This window comes from Stigmatopora argus, chromosome 11 (genome assembly GCF_051989625.1).
Source record: "Stigmatopora argus isolate UIUO_Sarg chromosome 11, RoL_Sarg_1.0, whole genome shotgun sequence".
Classification (NCBI taxonomy): domain Eukaryota; kingdom Metazoa; phylum Chordata; class Actinopteri; order Syngnathiformes; family Syngnathidae; genus Stigmatopora; species Stigmatopora argus.
The window spans coordinates 3,893,963-3,909,034 of NC_135397.1; the positions used below are offsets into that span (position 1 = coordinate 3,893,963).

A 15,072-nucleotide genomic window follows, 5' to 3' on the forward strand; every position below is an offset into this window, starting at 1 on the left:
TATGTGCGCCAGACGTAAAAACATCAAGGCGAAATTCGAGGCCGTTGCATTTTTTTAAATAAAAAAATGAGATGTGAATTAATTTGAAAGAATGAATTTTCAAAAATAATTCATGAAAAAATAAATTATTTTAAGAGACTGTCAGGGCGTTTTTTTTAATTTTAAAGGTGAATGCCATAGGCTTCCGTAGTACTCGCCATGTCGAACCAGACCTAAAATATATTTTAAAACGCTCCCTGTTGTTTCATGTGTGTACTATTATCACCAGCCTATTAAATATCAAAACGCAGCACCATTTCGAACCAATCAGTGTTACCCATAAGGAATACAAAAAAATGTATACTTGTATGTATAGGTACGACAAATGCAGTACTACGTCCAAACGCTAATAGCGCTACGTACCAGCCTTATTTTCTCTTCTTCTTCTTCTTCTTCTTCTTCTTCTTTGTTGCTAGAACTCATCGAAATGTAGATGGCCGACCAAAACAAATTCCTATCTATATTAATTCGTTCTCACGACGGGCAATATTTTGCTCTATTATTAAATCAAAATTAGATTATTTTTTAAATCATCATTTAAAAACTCTACTTATTGACCCGAACAACGCCACTGTAAATGCAATTATCCAGTCAGAGGAAAAAAACTGAAAACACTGGGAATGTTTTAGTTGGCCTACAAGGTAAACTTCCTCCTCACATGGGATGTTCGCATTTTAACCATTAACAAATGGTAGTTGAAAACGTTTTGTACTTTAAAAAAATATTTATACATTTGTAGTCATCATGTTGAAATCGAAAACCTTCGTTAAAAAGACTCGTTCCGGTCGGGTGATGAAAATAGTGCGCGAGCATTATTTGCGAGACGACATTTGGTGTGGAAGTGAGGCATGCGACCAATGCAAGCAGGAGTCCACCGTTTTACTGAAAGACGCCTGTATAGAGAGCAGTCTGTGTCCATTTTCACATTACCTGATCCCCGACACCAATGTGGTGCTACATCAGGTAAGAAAACAACAAATTGGAACCCATTTCCATCTTGCTATACGCTTTGAATAGAGAATATAAACCAAACGGGATGCAACATGGTAAAAACCCTCACCATCATGACCAAAACAAAATATTTTTATTCCTGAAAGTGGGTTTAATATCATTGACTGGTTATAACTTAGTAATAAATAGCTGCAGTGCACATCTTCAATGACAATAAAAGTCCAAATTTTGGAATTAATGTAATCTTCAGGATGTGCTTCTACTCAAAAGGTGCTTCTTCAACTCCTGTTTTTGTGTCCGCAGATCGACGTTTTGGAGGACCCTGTTATTTGTAACGTGGTGATCCTCCAGACGGTTCTCCAGGAAGTGCGCCACCGCAGTGCACCGCTCTATAAACGCCTCAAAGACCTCCTCCATGCGAGTGAAAAACATTTTTACAGCTTTACCAATGAGCACCACAGGTATGGAGATGCATTTTCACTTCTCTCTTTTGGCTTTGCCATTTGGATTGGATGGTAATTTCACTTGATTTCCCCACAGAGAAACATTCATCGAACGGGAACCAGGAGAGAGCGCCAACGACAGGAACGACCGAGCCATCCGCGTGGCCGCCAAGTGGTACAGCGAGCATCTGGCAAACCCCGACAACCCTAAGGTGGTGCTTCTGACCAATGACATCGGTAACAAGCAAAAATCAGAAGAGAGCGGTCTCCTGGTGTACAAATGTAAGTTTTTTGATCAAACTCATTTTGCGGACTAACAACTTCCCGCTAAAGCCTCATTTGTCCGCGTGCTAGTCGAGGAGTACATCAAGGGTCTGATCGCAAACCCGGAGCTTGTAGATCGCCTGGCGTTGTCAAATGATGATAAGGTAAGCTAATTGAATGCTTGGGTGGAATTCGGGTGAATAGTCGCAGGGGCTGCTTAATGTCTTGTATTTGGCCTCTGAATCCCATTAGAACGACGTCAGCAGCAGTAAAGTGTTATTCCCAGAGCACCTTCCACTATCCAGAATCCAGGCAGGGATCAAAAGTGGTGCCTTCCTCCAGGGATCTTTTAAGGCCAGCAGAGACAACTACTTGGAGGCCAAAGTGTTTATCCAAAAAAATGAGGATGAAGCCACAGAGGTAATATGCCAGATAAGAACTTAGATGTCTATCGCCGTCAATGGCAGCCAATGAGTTACTATTTAAAAATAATTGAATACATTTTAAACACCCAATATTTTTTTTACCCGAGTCCGATCACGTGATTTGGATCTGGGACCGCTCTTAAAAACTCACCTTCTCTATCTGGCCAGGTCCTCATCCAGGGTCTTCATAACCTCAACCGAGCCGTCCATCAAGATGTGGTTGCCGTGCAGCTGTTGCCACGCGGTGAGTGGGCGGCGCCCTCTTCCATCATCCTGCAGGACGTGGGCTCGGCCAAAGATGACACCAACGAAGAAGAAGATGAGGAGGAGAAGATAGAGGACGCAGTGAGTCGGCCTCACGCAGCGTTCTGGATCGGAGGCTCCGCCCATGCTTGATTATGCAGTGCGCTTTTTTTCTTTGTGAATAGCTGAGAAGTTCTGGAGGGGAAGTGAACAGGAAACCTACAGGCAAAATTGTGGGCATCATTAAAAGGAACTGGAGGCCCTTCTGTGGGATGCTCAATATGTCACAAATCAAAGAGGTAATGACAGAAAACACTCAAATATGGGGAAGGCCAAATGTAAATTATTTTTTTCTTTCTCTGGCGACAGTCAACGCGCCACCTTTTCACACCAGCGGACCGCTGCATCCCACGAGTCCGTGTGGAAACCCGCCAGGCATCCACCTTAGTGGGACAGAAGATTATGGTGGCCATTGATGGCTGGCCCAAAGACTCCAGATATCCAAATGTGAGTACGAGCCAGGGTGATTTACTTCACTTAACTCACACAACAACTTACTCTGCCATTTTCTCTTCACTAGGGTCACTTTGTCCGCAGTTTGGGTGCAGCAGGCGAGAAGGCAACCGAAGAGGAAGTCCTCCTTTTAGAGCATGACGTTCCCCATCATACCTTCTCTCAGGCTGTGCTCAGTTTTCTTCCCAAAATGCCATGGAGCATCAAACTTGAGGTAATTCATGACTCAATTATGAGTATGCTGCAAAACATACTTTTGTTATTTTCCATATTTTACCGAACTTTGTCCACCTGTGTCTGTTTTTGCAATGCAGGACATGGCGGGCAGGGAAGACCTCAGGGATCTGACAGTGTGCAGTGTGGATCCTCCCGGATGTACAGACATTGACGATGCGCTCCACTGCAGAGAGCTCGGCAACGGGAACTTGGAGGTAGTAGACGAGTACCCAAAATGCGTTTTCTGTACACTAAAATGTGTTTGTATGTCGAAGGTGGGAGTCCACATCGCAGATGTCAGTCACTTCATCAGACCCGGCAACGCTCTGGACAATGAGGCCGCCAACCGCGGCACAACGGTTTACCTCTGTGGGAAGGTGAGGATAGTCACTGTGGAAGGATTAAAAAAAATGTTAAAAAATGCTTACACAATTGGGTTTGAATTAAGGACGTTTGAGTTCATGTCAATATACAGCACACGTACTTGAAGTACTGAAGTCCTAATCCAATACTCGGGGCCCACTGATTGGACTTTTTACATGTGGCTGTTTTGTCTCACAGAGGATCGACATGGTTCCCGAACTACTCAGCTCCAATCTTTGCTCGCTACGCTCCGGCGTGGATAGGTGAGAAGCGTTGACATACAGTACCACTGTAACTACAAATGTTTATTACTAACTTTTTTTTCTTTGATTTGTTGTTTGAAGATTGGCCTTCTCGACCATCTGGGAGATGAATCAAGAGGCCGAAGTTCTAAAAACACGTTTTACGAAAAGTGTCATCAACTCCAAGGTATGCAGTTACGATAACCTTCACTAGAGCATGCCAGCTGATATGTATATCCATAATGATTTCTGTAATTCATAAAAAAACAATAACACTGAGGACAGAAAAGTGGTTATGGTTTTGAAGAACTAAACTTTAATTTACTCGGATTGTCTCCTGTTTCAATCCAGGCATCTCTTACCTACGCGGAGGCCCAGTTGAGAATCGATGACACCGGCAAAAGCGACAACATTACCAAAAGCCTGCGTATCCTCAACAGGCTGGCCAAGATCCTCAAAAGAGGAAGGATCAATAAAGGGTGCGGTCTGGCTAAAGCGAGGATGACCTGTCTTTTTGGCATTGAATACATGTTCCAATTCATATTTACAATATCTTTATACCTTCAGGGCATTGACGCTGTCTTCTTTGGAGGTCCGCTTCCACATGGACAGTGAAACCCACGACCCCATTGAGCTTCAGACCAAAGAGCTCATGTGAGTAGTCCAGATTTAGGATTAATTGAATCTATTTTGTGGCGTGATCCAATGTCATCTTTGGGTTGTCAGGGAGTCCAACTCCATGGTGGAGGAGTTCATGTTGCTGGCCAACATTTCAGTCGCCCAGAAGATCTACGACGAGTTTTCCGAATGCGCCCTCCTGAGGAAACATCCGGCGCCACCTCCTTCCAACTACGACATCCTTCTGAAGGCGGCAAAGTCCAAAGTGGGTGGCACCCTGTTAATGAGATGCACGTTAAACTGAATTTAATAGGTGTTTTTTCTTAAATGTCTGGGTCAATTGTAACAAGATTTTATGAATTTAGGACGTGATTCTCCGCACCGATTCGGCCAAGGGGCTAGCCGACTCTTTGGAAGGGGCCAAAGTGGAAGGCTTCGCTTACTTCAACACGCTCCTGCGTATCCTGGCCACTCGCTGCATGATGCAGGCCGTCTATTTCTGCTCGGGAATGGACAGCGATTTCCACCACTACGGCCTGGCCTCACCCATTTACACGCATTTCACGTCTCCCATACGAAGGTACGACTCCTGCCTTTTGCTGTCCGAGAAAATGTCACGAGGCGTGTCCCCCCGCCGCACAGGTACGCCGACATCATCGTGCATCGACTTCTGGCCGTGGCCATCGGAGCGGACAGCACCTACCCGGATTTGACGGACAAACAAAAGCAGTCGGCGCTATGCAACAATCTCAACTACAGACACAAAATGTCCCAGTATGCGCAAAGGGCATCTGTGGCTTTCCATACACAGGTCAGTGAAAAGAAACCAGCTTCCACTGGGTTAGAGGTCCTGTTCTCGAACATTAATGTGTATATATACCGTATTTTTCCCATTATAAGGTGCTAAATTATGTTAAATTTTCTCAAAATCTGGCAGTGCATTCGATGCACTGTATATATGGATCAATAGTTTATGCATAACACTTCGCCTAACCACTACTACTACTATAGCTTCATCAAGAGGATGTATAACACAACACAATATTACTACTACTCATTTTATAATGTGATGTGTTTTATATATGAAGCTAATTTTAATATATGCCATTGATTGAAGGTTTTGTATAAATCGGTGCGACTTATAGTGCGGAAAATACAGTACGTCAACTTAAGTTGGTCAAGTAATAATAAGTGTATTTCAGGTTCATATCATAAAACTGAACTATACTTTATGGCTCTTCACCCCTTTCTTTCCTAGTTGTTTTTCAAGACTCGTGGCATCCTGAGCGAGGAAGGATTCGTCCTTTATGTGAGGAAGAATGCCATCATCGTCCTCATTACCAAGTTCGGCCTGGAGGGAGCAGTCTTCTTCGACGACAAGGACAAGGGGGGTCCTCAACTCGTATTTGATGAGGAGGTAATAAACGCAACTTCCATGTTATGAGCTTCTGCTATTAAAGCACCACGGCGTTCTGTATTCAGGGTCCGTTTCTGACCGTGGGGCAACACACCTTCCATATATTTGACCGGGTGAAGGTTACCATCAGTTTGGACGACTCCAATATTCAGCACCAGAAGATACGCATGGCCTTGATGGAGCCAGTGGTAAGAATAGACGTGTTCCGCCCGTTAGCGCACGCCAGATGGCCGGGTCAATTTGCAATTAGGCTGTAGTAAAAGACTGAAGAATGTTAATAGATTGGATCCTGCTGGGTTAGCGGCGATGAAATCATTTCAAAAATCCCAAGATGACATTCACCGTTTTCCCTTCAGATCCCAGGTGTGAGCGTTTCAGCCCCAGAATTGGAAACCCAAAATAAGAAGGCCAAACTGGATCGCTGAGTCATCACTTTTCATCAAGAACTGGACTAGAGGTATTTTTGGACTATGGAATAAAGCTGCCGTGTAAAAATGATCCGTTTGGAAAAACATTCATTGAGTGCAACTATGTTGTGCATCAAAAGGTTAAACACCAGATCATCTGACATGAGTAAATAACAGCATTTTTCAATCAAGCAAAAACCACTTCAATTGATCCGTGTTGCCAAATACACGATTTGGTGAACACTGATTTTATTTGGAATTACCTAGAAAAACAGCACCACACAATGGCCGCATCATATAAAACAGCAAATCAACAACCAACATGTCTTATACGTCTTGAGTGAATAATTAATTCCTTGTAAAAATAATGTCGCTCACATTCGTGGGATGAACTGCGAAGCACCACCATCCAGACGATTGTCATGTTGGCCTTAAAGTGACAAATTGTTCTTTAGCCATGATTTTTTTGTTTTTAAACTAAGACATGAAGCAATAACAATTTAGAATCACAAAACGTTAAAGACACTAAGATAGGGTAGCTGGACATTTCGTTGCCAGACACTTCGTCGAAAACAGTAATGTCGCCGGACGATATGTCGAATGGATATTTAGTTGAAGAGCGTTTTTGTCAAACGGTTGCTTCCTCGCTAACGATTGTTTTGTTGCATGAATAATTTTTTGAAAGCGATCAACCAGGTAATCTCTCTCTCTCAAAATTATAATCACCCTAACCTTAACCACTATCCCCTAACCCTAATTCTAACCACTATCCCCTAGCCCGCGACGAATTGTCCGTCGGCGAAATGTCCGGTCACGTAAGATAGTCATCGTGCAGATTCTATAATCCATTTCTCATTCGTGGCATACTGAACAGAATTTTCAAGTCATTTTCAAGTTTAGGAAAAAAAGGAAATATAAATATAGAAACTATTTTGATAAAATTAACCTTTAAAAACAGATAAACACTCGCGTGTTGGTGTCCTTAGATGTGCGTTAAACACTTGTAAGGACTCTTTATGCCTCAAACTAAAAGAAAAAAATCCAGGCTTTAAGAAGTAGCTTTCCAACAAAGTGTGAAACTGGTCAGTGATGAGGATACCACACCTGGAAGAGGACAAAAAAAAGGATTGTTAGAGTTTTAAAGTTTCAGACTCACTTGCCATGAGTGGGCATGTGATGCATTAAGAGACAATTGTACAGTAGAAAGTCTTATTTTTGTACATTAACTTTGGTTGTAAAACTGCCATTAAAAAAAAAAATTCAACATAGACCTAACAAAAGTTCCTTTATTATCATCCCTAAAGTAAATGAAACTAACACACGCAGTACCCACTGTGGCCCTTTATGTAATAGTTTGGAGACCACTGCTATACAGTAACAACCCCGAGTTCTGGTGGTACCTTTACTTTTGGGGGCTTTTGGTGAGGGACGTCCTCCACCAAGTGGGTGCCGAAGGACTCTTTGACGTGGGACTCCGAGGCCAGCCCGTCGATCGTTGAGGTCGTTTGGTATCCGCTGTCCACCTGCGCAAAACGGATTCGGTTAGGCCAACCTCGGAAGCCTCATTTATTTTGAGGAGCGCTCAATAATCCAAAACAGCCAGTGTATCGTTTCAAATGATTTTTTAGGTCTCAAAACATTTAGGTATTATGCAATAGCAGTCAAAAATAGTGCACCCTCACAAAGACCTGAAAGGTTAAAAGAAAGAAAAAAAATACAAACCTGCATGCTAGAATCGTAGCGAATACTGCTGCGCTCCGCGAGAAGAGAGGCAAACATTTGCGAGCTCTCCATAGCGGAAATGTTGCCCATTCGCGAACTGGTCATCCGTCCAGAAAGGCCTTTGCTGCCTTCCTCCTCTTCCTTCCTGGTTTCCTGGTTCTTTTCCATCTTCACAGAGTCCACCAAGCACAGTCTCTCGGCGTCGGGGGAGTTAGTGTCCCCGGATGGGAGGGGAGAGGGCGGATCCTCGGCCTCTTCTGTGTAAGAGACCCTGGGGTCGAGGAAGGGGCAGATGGGGGGCGGGGTCACGCAAGAACGGAATCGAAGCCTGGGTTTGGCTCTGGGACGCTGCCGTTGTGGGGAACAGCTACGGATAGGGGAGCAGCCGTCCACGTCCGGGCTCAAGGTAAAGGTGGGGACATCCATCTCCAAGGGGACGCTGAGGGGCAGGGTTCCTCCTGCCGCTTTCATCAAGTAATATTTAAGACTTTTTAAGATAGCACACTTTGAACGGGCAAAGAATGTTCAATACCTGAGTCGGTTGGTGTGCACGCTGTATCCGCAATGATGGGTGAAAAGGTGGGCGAGGCCGCACCAGCGTGGGATGACCGATCGGGGAAGAGAGGGCTGACGCTGCTGCAGTCCCGGAAGCAGCCGGTCAGGATGGGACTGGATGAGAACTGACCCTAAAGAGCAGCGCAAAAAAAAGGGGAACATTTTCATTGATTTCCATTAAATTTTGTATAACGTATTTCTGCGGGCGGTATCGAATAATATTCTCCAAATTCCCTACATGCCATCGTTTGGACACCACCAGTTAGACTTTTTTTTAACTCACCGTTGAGGGAGTTGAAGCAGATACACCGCAGGACAATGGAGATGAAAAGTTGGAAGTCAGTCCCACCAAAACCTTTCCTTGAGTCGATGGCGGGCTGTCTTTTCTTTGGGAATGACACTTCTCTGGGCTCGCTGGACAGGAGCTATCCGAGCTGCTGAAGCTGCCTTGGCCGTCCAGAAAGAGCTTGCGCCTCAAGTGGGAAGAGCTCAAGCTCTCCTGAGAAGAATCGCTCGCAGATTCTTCATTCTGGTAATACTCCCCTTGGAGACAACAGCAACGTGACGATGACAGATCAACTGTGAAACCAACCCCCATTTCTCGCGGCTTACCGAGAAGTTTCCTCAAATCCAAACCCAGCGGTAACGAGAGGATCGTCTGACAAGCAACTGGAATGCAAACAGGTTAATTAACGACAAAAGGAAAAGACAAGTTTGGAAAATAAAAATAAAATCACCTGATTTATTTTCCGTCTCCTCCATCATCGGTGATAGAGACCCTAAGAATGCTGAACAATAAGTGATGAGACAGGCTAAAACTTTTAAATGCAGATGGGGGGGAAAAAGGAATATAGAGAAGAAACTTACATGTCTTAGACTTGTGCGTATTCTTGTGGTTATCTGACAAAGCCCATGGAGAGGGCACAATTGCCCCTTTGGTAAAAAACTGGATAAGGACATAGAAACCACATTAAAGGGCATGCAGGTCACAGCTTTCAGCCTGTAGTAGCACATTAGTGCCTATAATTGTGCATCATTGCAGAATTGGAGGAAATTCTTGATGAATGAGCCTTCACTTCTATTCGTATATTATTGACGTGCTCTGTGAGCCAATATCATTTTAAACATACCTGTTCGATAGCATTCTGACACTTTTCTTCAACGTCGAGGTCCATCCTAGCGATTGGAAAAAAATGCTTCAAGACCACTATTTTCTACACTTTTATCGCAGTATATTTTTAAAATATACCTTGTCTGGCTGAGGTAAAATGACTGTCGCTGGATCTCTTCTTGGTCTATGTGCACTGGATGAATAATGGCCATGTCGTCAATTGACCAGTTGAATTCGGAGGGGGACTGTGCAGAAACGGATCGACACTTATATAAACTATATGATGATGCTGTAGCATTTTATATGAAATGTGGGCGACTACTTACGGTTTGTGATAACCTGTACACGAATGGACTGGGAACCAGTGGCTCGCGGAGGTGACGGTAGTCGTTGGGACTCTCGAACGGGTTCCTGATAGAAGGTTTTCCTGGTGTTTCTGGAGTAATGTGCGGCTCCGGGTGGTCCCCCATCTTTCACATAGTTAATACAAACAATCAAAACGAAATATTGCATTAAAGAGCCTCAGAAAGGCGATCCCCAAACACTGCATTTATTTTTCTGGTTCATTCGAGAAGTTTCCCTTCGTTTTAATTAGATCCAAAATGATATGATAGATGCAATTTATGTGATACTTACAATATTAAATAACCCTGTAAGATCAGGAGGGGGAAATAACAGTCACGGCAGAATGAAGACAGCGTTTTCAATGAAGCTTTTGCAGGCTTATTTGAATTTTGCCCTCGCTAACCGCTGTCCAATTGAATCGTTCCAGGAAGTTCGTTTCAACCAATCTGTGATTTTTTTTACGTCACTTCTGTTTCCTCCTTCAAACTGACGCAATGGTCTGAGTTTGAAACCTAGGTATCACATCTAAGTATTGCATGAGGCGAGATGTAAAGGGGGTAGGGGGTGTAAGAACCAGTGGCCATCTTGCGTCAGAAGTCCTCGTCGTCAACGTTCGTCGTTTATATAGCCGCATACGCAACGATCTATCGTGGTTTTCGCTATTTAATACTTATAATTCTGTTTATAAAGTTCACATCAAATCTTAGAAGATTTATACAGATGTGGTTCAATTATTGAAATTCGAGCGTTGGACCTGCATCTTTCTTTGCATCTTTCTACTGCTAGCAAGGAGGCTAACTATCCATTTGTGAATCATGGCAAGTGCAACCAGTGCTAACCTGAATGCAGTTCGAGAGACCATGGACGGTAATAGTGCAATTTTATTAAATTTACAGTAATCGACGCGCACGTGTTTACCAGTACTAACACACCCGTTTCCTTGCTATCATTCCACCAGTTCTGCTGGAGATCTCCAGGCTGCTCAACACTGGTTTAGACATGGAATCTCTGTCCATCTGTGTGAGACTATGTGAGCAGGGCATCAACCCAGAAGCTCTTTCTTCAGTCATTAAAGAGCTGAGAAAAGCCTCCGAAACCCTCAAGGTAGACACACTTGATATGTTAAAGTGCTCTGTTAAAATATTTATGTTATGTAAAGTGAGAAGAGGGCACCCTACGTGCTAATGTGTGATCGCATTGAATGTCAATAGGAGAACGCGTCACTCCAACGTTGTCTTTTTATATTTCAGGCTCCTGAAAACTGCACAAATTAAAGATGTTGCCTTCACTTCCCAGGGAAGTGAAGGCATCATCAGTGAATGCTCCTGTTTCCTCTACCTGTTGGAAGCTCCAAACGTTCTGTTGTCCCATTTTTGACTTGTCCTTGAATGCACATGTCAATCAATTTGAATGTTTTCCCTTAAAAACAGTACTATAGCTGTATACAAAAACCTTGTCATCTAGAATAATACTGTTTTCATGGTGTATAATCCTGACTGTTAAATTTGTCATTTATTTTTATACGTATAAAATGTAAATGTTCATAACATGAATGAATTTTTCATATCGGCACAATCAATGACCACTAGGTGGTGCTGTAACACGCGTCTTCCAACCTTCATGAGTTCCAGTTCAGGTTCAACATGTAAAACGACCTTTACGTCTCTCATCTCATTTTCTGAACAGCTTTATCCTTACTAGGGTCGCAGGGGGTGCTGGAGCCTATCCCAGCTGACTTCGGGCCAGAGGCGGGGGACACCCTGAACTGGTTGCCAGCCAATCCCAGGGCACAAGGAGACAAACAGGGGCAATTTAAAGTGTCCAATCAGCCTACCATGCATGTCTTTGGAATATGGGAGCAAACCGGAGTATCCGGAGAAAACCCACGCAGGAGAACATGCAAACTCGACACAGGTATGATATGAACCCAGGTCTCTGACGGTGAGGCCGACCCACTAACCACTCAGCCGCCGGGCCGCCCATACGACCTTTACGTGAAGAGTTTAATCTGATTTTGGGGAAAGACGTCCTAATTTTTAAATTATGAAAATTAAGACAGTTGTTTAGAAATATTTCCTGGATTACATATGGAAGAAGGTCTTGTCTTGAGTTTGCAGCCTCACATGCCAAAAGTATTAAAAAAGAAATAAAATGAAAACATGGATGCAATGGAAATAGTCTTGTGGTATTTTCCATCTGACTAAGAAATGTGATTAATTCTACATCATAACTACAATTGACTAATAGATTTACCATTACATTGGAAACATTTCTATCATATTATCAAAGACTAGCATTCTTACAAACAGCAGTAAAATGTGATTTGTACTTTTTTGTTGTTTTTAATGTATAATCGGTGGTCAAAACAGGGAATTTCTTCTAGCTTAAAATATACACACTCCCCCTTTGACGACTTATTTGTAGCTTTAAGTATCCTTGTTTACCCAAGGGGCCTGTTGAATTTTTATTAGGAATTCCATACTAAAATGCATAGCGGAAAAAACATATTACTACATATTATTAACAACAAAATGGCTGAATTAGGTTCCCATGGTGTACGCTGTCTAAAATGAAAAAAAGGACTCGTCAGGTATTTATTTATACTACTGATAACTGTGTTTAATTTGAGGACTTTCACCCTTTCTAATCAAAGTCAGCAAAAACCTGATTAGGGAGATCTCTTGAGTGATTATTCTTAAGTGTGCGCTGTCGTAAGTTGTTTTTTCAATATTATTTTTTTATGTAGATACCTATGTGTAGTGAAGAATAGAGCACTCCACGAATGATAAGCATAATATAAAACAATGTTTCCCCCCTCATGAATCTAACATACCACATCTGGACTGGAAAAGTCACAACACAAACCAAAAGATAATCCTTTGAAATAATCAGGATTTTTTTGATAATTGGGCCTTTCTTGCCTTTTTTTACTGCAGTTGTGAAAGTGGCTGAACTATTGCCCCATGCAGCTGAACCCATTCTACGCCATCACGGTACGTGTGCATTGTTTGTGTACAAACAACTAAATTAATCTTTATATAGTGAGAGTGATCAACCTATCAGCAACATCACAGTGCATTCATTGTCTTCTTTTCTTTACTCTCTGCAAAATAACAAAAAAAAGTGCTGAAATCATGCAACTTTCCTCTACAGGCCAATATCCAGGCTTCATGCAAGTGCTCATCTGAAAAGGCTTGTATTACTACCTCATTTGGTTTGTGAGTGTGTGTGCGTGTGTGTGTGTGTGGTGGGGGTAGGGGTCCACTTCCACGCAGGCAGGGTTATTTGCTACTGCTGCTTTAAGATGTCTCCAAATGAAGGAGCCCCCTCAGCCTCTCCCCGACTTTCCCACCCTTAAGCCATCTGACAATAACACCCCTCAGAGGAAGTCAGCGTGAGCGCAAGGGTGTCGGCGTCAGCGTTTTTTTTTTGCCCTGACTGACAGGCCGGCAGTTCGAACTTACTGGGCTGGTCCTTTTTTTTCCTGTTAACTTCTGTGTTTCTTCAATTGGGTCGTCAAGTTTTATTCATATGAGGGACATGCATTTACCTGGCAAAAATAAGGGGAAAAACACAGAAAGTGACATGTACTTAGGCACAAAAGTAAAAAGGGGTCAATGATTTTAGCTAGCTGCCAGACTTAGGCTCCAGCACCCCCTGCGATCCTTGTGAGGATGAGTGATCGGGAAGATAAATGATTTTAGCTCATGATAACGTAGTTTAATTTCTTCTGGTGTTGATTGCATGTTTTATGATATAGTTCAAATGAAGATTATAGATGGGAAAAGAGAAATAGAGAATATTTAGTCTTTTTCCTCATTAAAATAAATAAATACACATTTTTAATGAAAAAAAAATAGTTTTTTTAGTTTAAAAAAGCAGTAAATGTAAAAAAGTGAATAAATAACATACCTGTCAACCTCTGCCGATAACTGTCCTTATAAATGATTATGATTCCCCTTACAAACCCCCCAAAAACCTTACAAACACCGTACGAGTCGTACGGTGTTTGTAAGGTTTTTGGGGGGTTTGTAAGGGGAATCATAATCATTTATAAGGGCAGTTATCGGCAGAGGTTGACAGGTATGAAATAAGTCTTTTTAAATGTAGAAAAACATGAACGTAAATAAAATAAATATATTTCTTAGAGTATATTTGCTGGCTTTCCATTTTGTAAAAGTAAGAAACTGGATTTTTTTTTCTTTTCGTAAATTGTGGTGCTTTTAAATCAAGGTACCGCTGACCAATTTCTGTAACAACATACGTAACTTGTTGCAGTTTACTTCTCTGTCTACCTATTCCACTAAATCAATTGAGTATAGAAGATACAGATGTGATGAACCTGAAGTTGACCTTCACCTAAGAAATGTGGGCTGGTTGCTTTAAACTGGAAAAAAAGGTCCACAGTGCAAATCCATGTTCTTGCTTTGCACAAAGCAAACGAGTTGCCTGATTGGCGAGTGTGGGCGTGGGAGTCTTGCGTGTATGCGTGCGTTCGTGCGTGCGTGTTTGATGTGTTCCTCCTGATCCCCGCCTGACACTTTGATCAGCCGTAAAACAAAAATATTCCCAAATCCCACAGTCCTGCCTGGCTAGATTAGCGGCCATATATGCATAAATATCTGAAGGGGGAGCTTTTTCAACTAGGGCAGCGGTCAGGTCACATGACTGCAGCAACTTCAAGTCAGCCAAAACTTCTAAAGGTGTTTATGTTTGCATGTCTGATAATTACCTGAAGCCTGTTTGTGTTATTTTTTTTTGGTAATAAACGAGGGCATTCTCATTTAAAAAGCGCAGGACCCTCGCGGTGCTGTAATGGTCCTGACGTGGGAAATGGATGGAACAAGAAATAATTAGACTGATTAGTGGCTCCTCATATGCGAAAAGGCAAATTATGGACAGTTGCGTCAAGGTGGGGAAAAAAACAACTGCTGTTTACGTGCAACTTCTGAGTGAGAAATAGAAGAAGAAAGCAGTCGGCTGACCAATTTATACCGTAATAATACTAATAATGTAGCCCTTGTATGATGTTGTTTTGATGAGACTTGAGTCCAGTTGGAGTCTTGATTAGATGTTAATTAAAGAGCAACTCTCGCTTCATGTTTGATGCACCTTTGCGGATTTGCATTTGTACTCTTTAATGTGAGAATGTGGAAATACAGGCTAAATTAGGTGTTATTTTTTTTGGCTTTCACTTT

At 42.5% G+C, this 15,072-nt stretch overlaps 4 protein-coding genes across 7 annotated transcripts in view; 3 read left to right on the forward strand and 1 right to left on the reverse strand.

Annotated features, from left to right (window-relative positions):
- Positions 1-195: 195 nt before the first annotated feature.
- dis3 (DIS3 exosome endoribonuclease and 3'-5' exoribonuclease) lies at positions 196-6,232 on the forward strand. Its single transcript, XM_077613442.1, has 21 exons — positions 196-1,002; positions 1,294-1,451; positions 1,531-1,715; positions 1,788-1,861; positions 1,950-2,117; positions 2,291-2,467; positions 2,551-2,664; positions 2,735-2,872; positions 2,946-3,092; positions 3,193-3,309; positions 3,370-3,471; positions 3,656-3,720; positions 3,802-3,886; positions 4,051-4,178; positions 4,267-4,353; positions 4,426-4,582; positions 4,683-4,897; positions 4,960-5,128; positions 5,576-5,734; positions 5,800-5,922; positions 6,091-6,232. Exons 1-21 carry the CDS (start codon positions 784-786, stop codon positions 6,157-6,159), a joined length of 2,856 nt encoding a protein of 951 aa, XP_077469568.1. The 5' UTR covers positions 196-783; the 3' UTR covers positions 6,160-6,232.
- Positions 6,233-6,343: 111 nt separating this feature from the next.
- On the reverse strand, positions 6,344-10,358 carry bora (bora aurora kinase A activator). 4 transcript variants are annotated; one of them, XM_077613445.1, is made up of 12 exons: positions 10,166-10,358; positions 9,856-9,999; positions 9,668-9,774; positions 9,549-9,594; positions 9,286-9,364; positions 9,156-9,206; positions 9,031-9,087; positions 8,702-8,961; positions 8,396-8,549; positions 7,864-8,321; positions 7,542-7,664; positions 6,344-7,245 (listed from the first exon to the last, which is right to left on the reverse strand). In XM_077613445.1, exons 2-12 carry the CDS (start codon positions 9,997-9,999, stop codon positions 7,225-7,227), a joined length of 1,500 nt encoding a protein of 499 aa, XP_077469571.1. In that variant the 5' UTR covers positions 10,166-10,358; the 3' UTR covers positions 6,344-7,224. The 4 variants fall into 4 exon arrangements, with proteins under 4 accessions (XP_077469571.1, XP_077469570.1, XP_077469572.1 ...); XM_077613444.1 differs by having other exon boundaries at positions 7,548-7,664; positions 7,864-8,327; positions 10,166-10,350; XM_077613446.1 differs by having other exon boundaries at positions 7,864-8,327; positions 9,156-9,197; positions 10,166-10,349.
- A 23-nt stretch (positions 10,359-10,381) lies between these two features.
- On the forward strand, positions 10,382-12,043 carry mzt1 (mitotic spindle organizing protein 1). Its single transcript, XM_077613447.1, has 3 exons — positions 10,382-10,741; positions 10,833-10,978; positions 11,125-12,043. The coding sequence occupies exons 1-3, from the start codon at positions 10,690-10,692 to the stop codon at positions 11,146-11,148; spliced, it is 222 nt and encodes a 73-aa protein (XP_077469573.1). The 5' UTR covers positions 10,382-10,689; the 3' UTR covers positions 11,149-12,043.
- Positions 12,044-12,831: 788 nt separating this feature from the next.
- dachc (dachshund c) overlaps positions 12,832-15,072 on the forward strand; it is a 37,544-nt gene continuing 35,303 nt past the window's right edge. The window contains exons 1-2 of the mRNA XM_077613592.1: positions 12,832-12,867; positions 13,028-13,066. The gene's annotated coding sequence lies outside the window, so the exon portion shown is untranslated. The remainder of the gene's footprint in view (positions 12,868-13,027; positions 13,067-15,072) is intronic.

Coding starts and splice junctions, on each gene's coding strand:
- dis3 (XM_077613442.1), top strand. CDS start 784: ATGTTGAAATCGAAAACCTTCGTTAAAAAGACTCGTTCCGGTCGGGTG. Junction 1,452..1,530: donor TTTACCAATGAGCACCACAG/GTATGGAGATGC, acceptor ATTTCCCCACAG/AGAAACATTCATCGAACGGG. Junction 1,716..1,787: donor CGGTCTCCTGGTGTACAAAT/GTAAGTTTTTTG, acceptor TCCGCGTGCTAG/TCGAGGAGTACATCAAGGGT.
- mzt1 (XM_077613447.1), top strand. CDS start 10,690: ATGGCAAGTGCAACCAGTGCTAACCTGAATGCAGTTCGAGAGACCATG. Junction 10,742..10,832: donor AGTTCGAGAGACCATGGACG/GTAATAGTGCAA, acceptor TCATTCCACCAG/TTCTGCTGGAGATCTCCAGG. Junction 10,979..11,124: donor AAGCCTCCGAAACCCTCAAG/GTAGACACACTT, acceptor TTTATATTTCAG/GCTCCTGAAAACTGCACAAA.
- bora (XM_077613443.1), bottom strand. CDS start 9,999: ATGGGGGACCACCCGGAGCCGCACATTACTCCAGAAACACCAGGAAAA. Junction 8,328..8,395: donor GTGCACACCAACCGACTCAG/GTATTGAACATT, acceptor ACTTGATGAAAG/CGGCAGGAGGAACCCTGCCC. Junction 7,246..7,541: donor AAAAGCCCCCAAAAGTAAAG/GTACCACCAGAA, acceptor GTCCTCTTCCAG/GTGTGGTATCCTCATCACTG.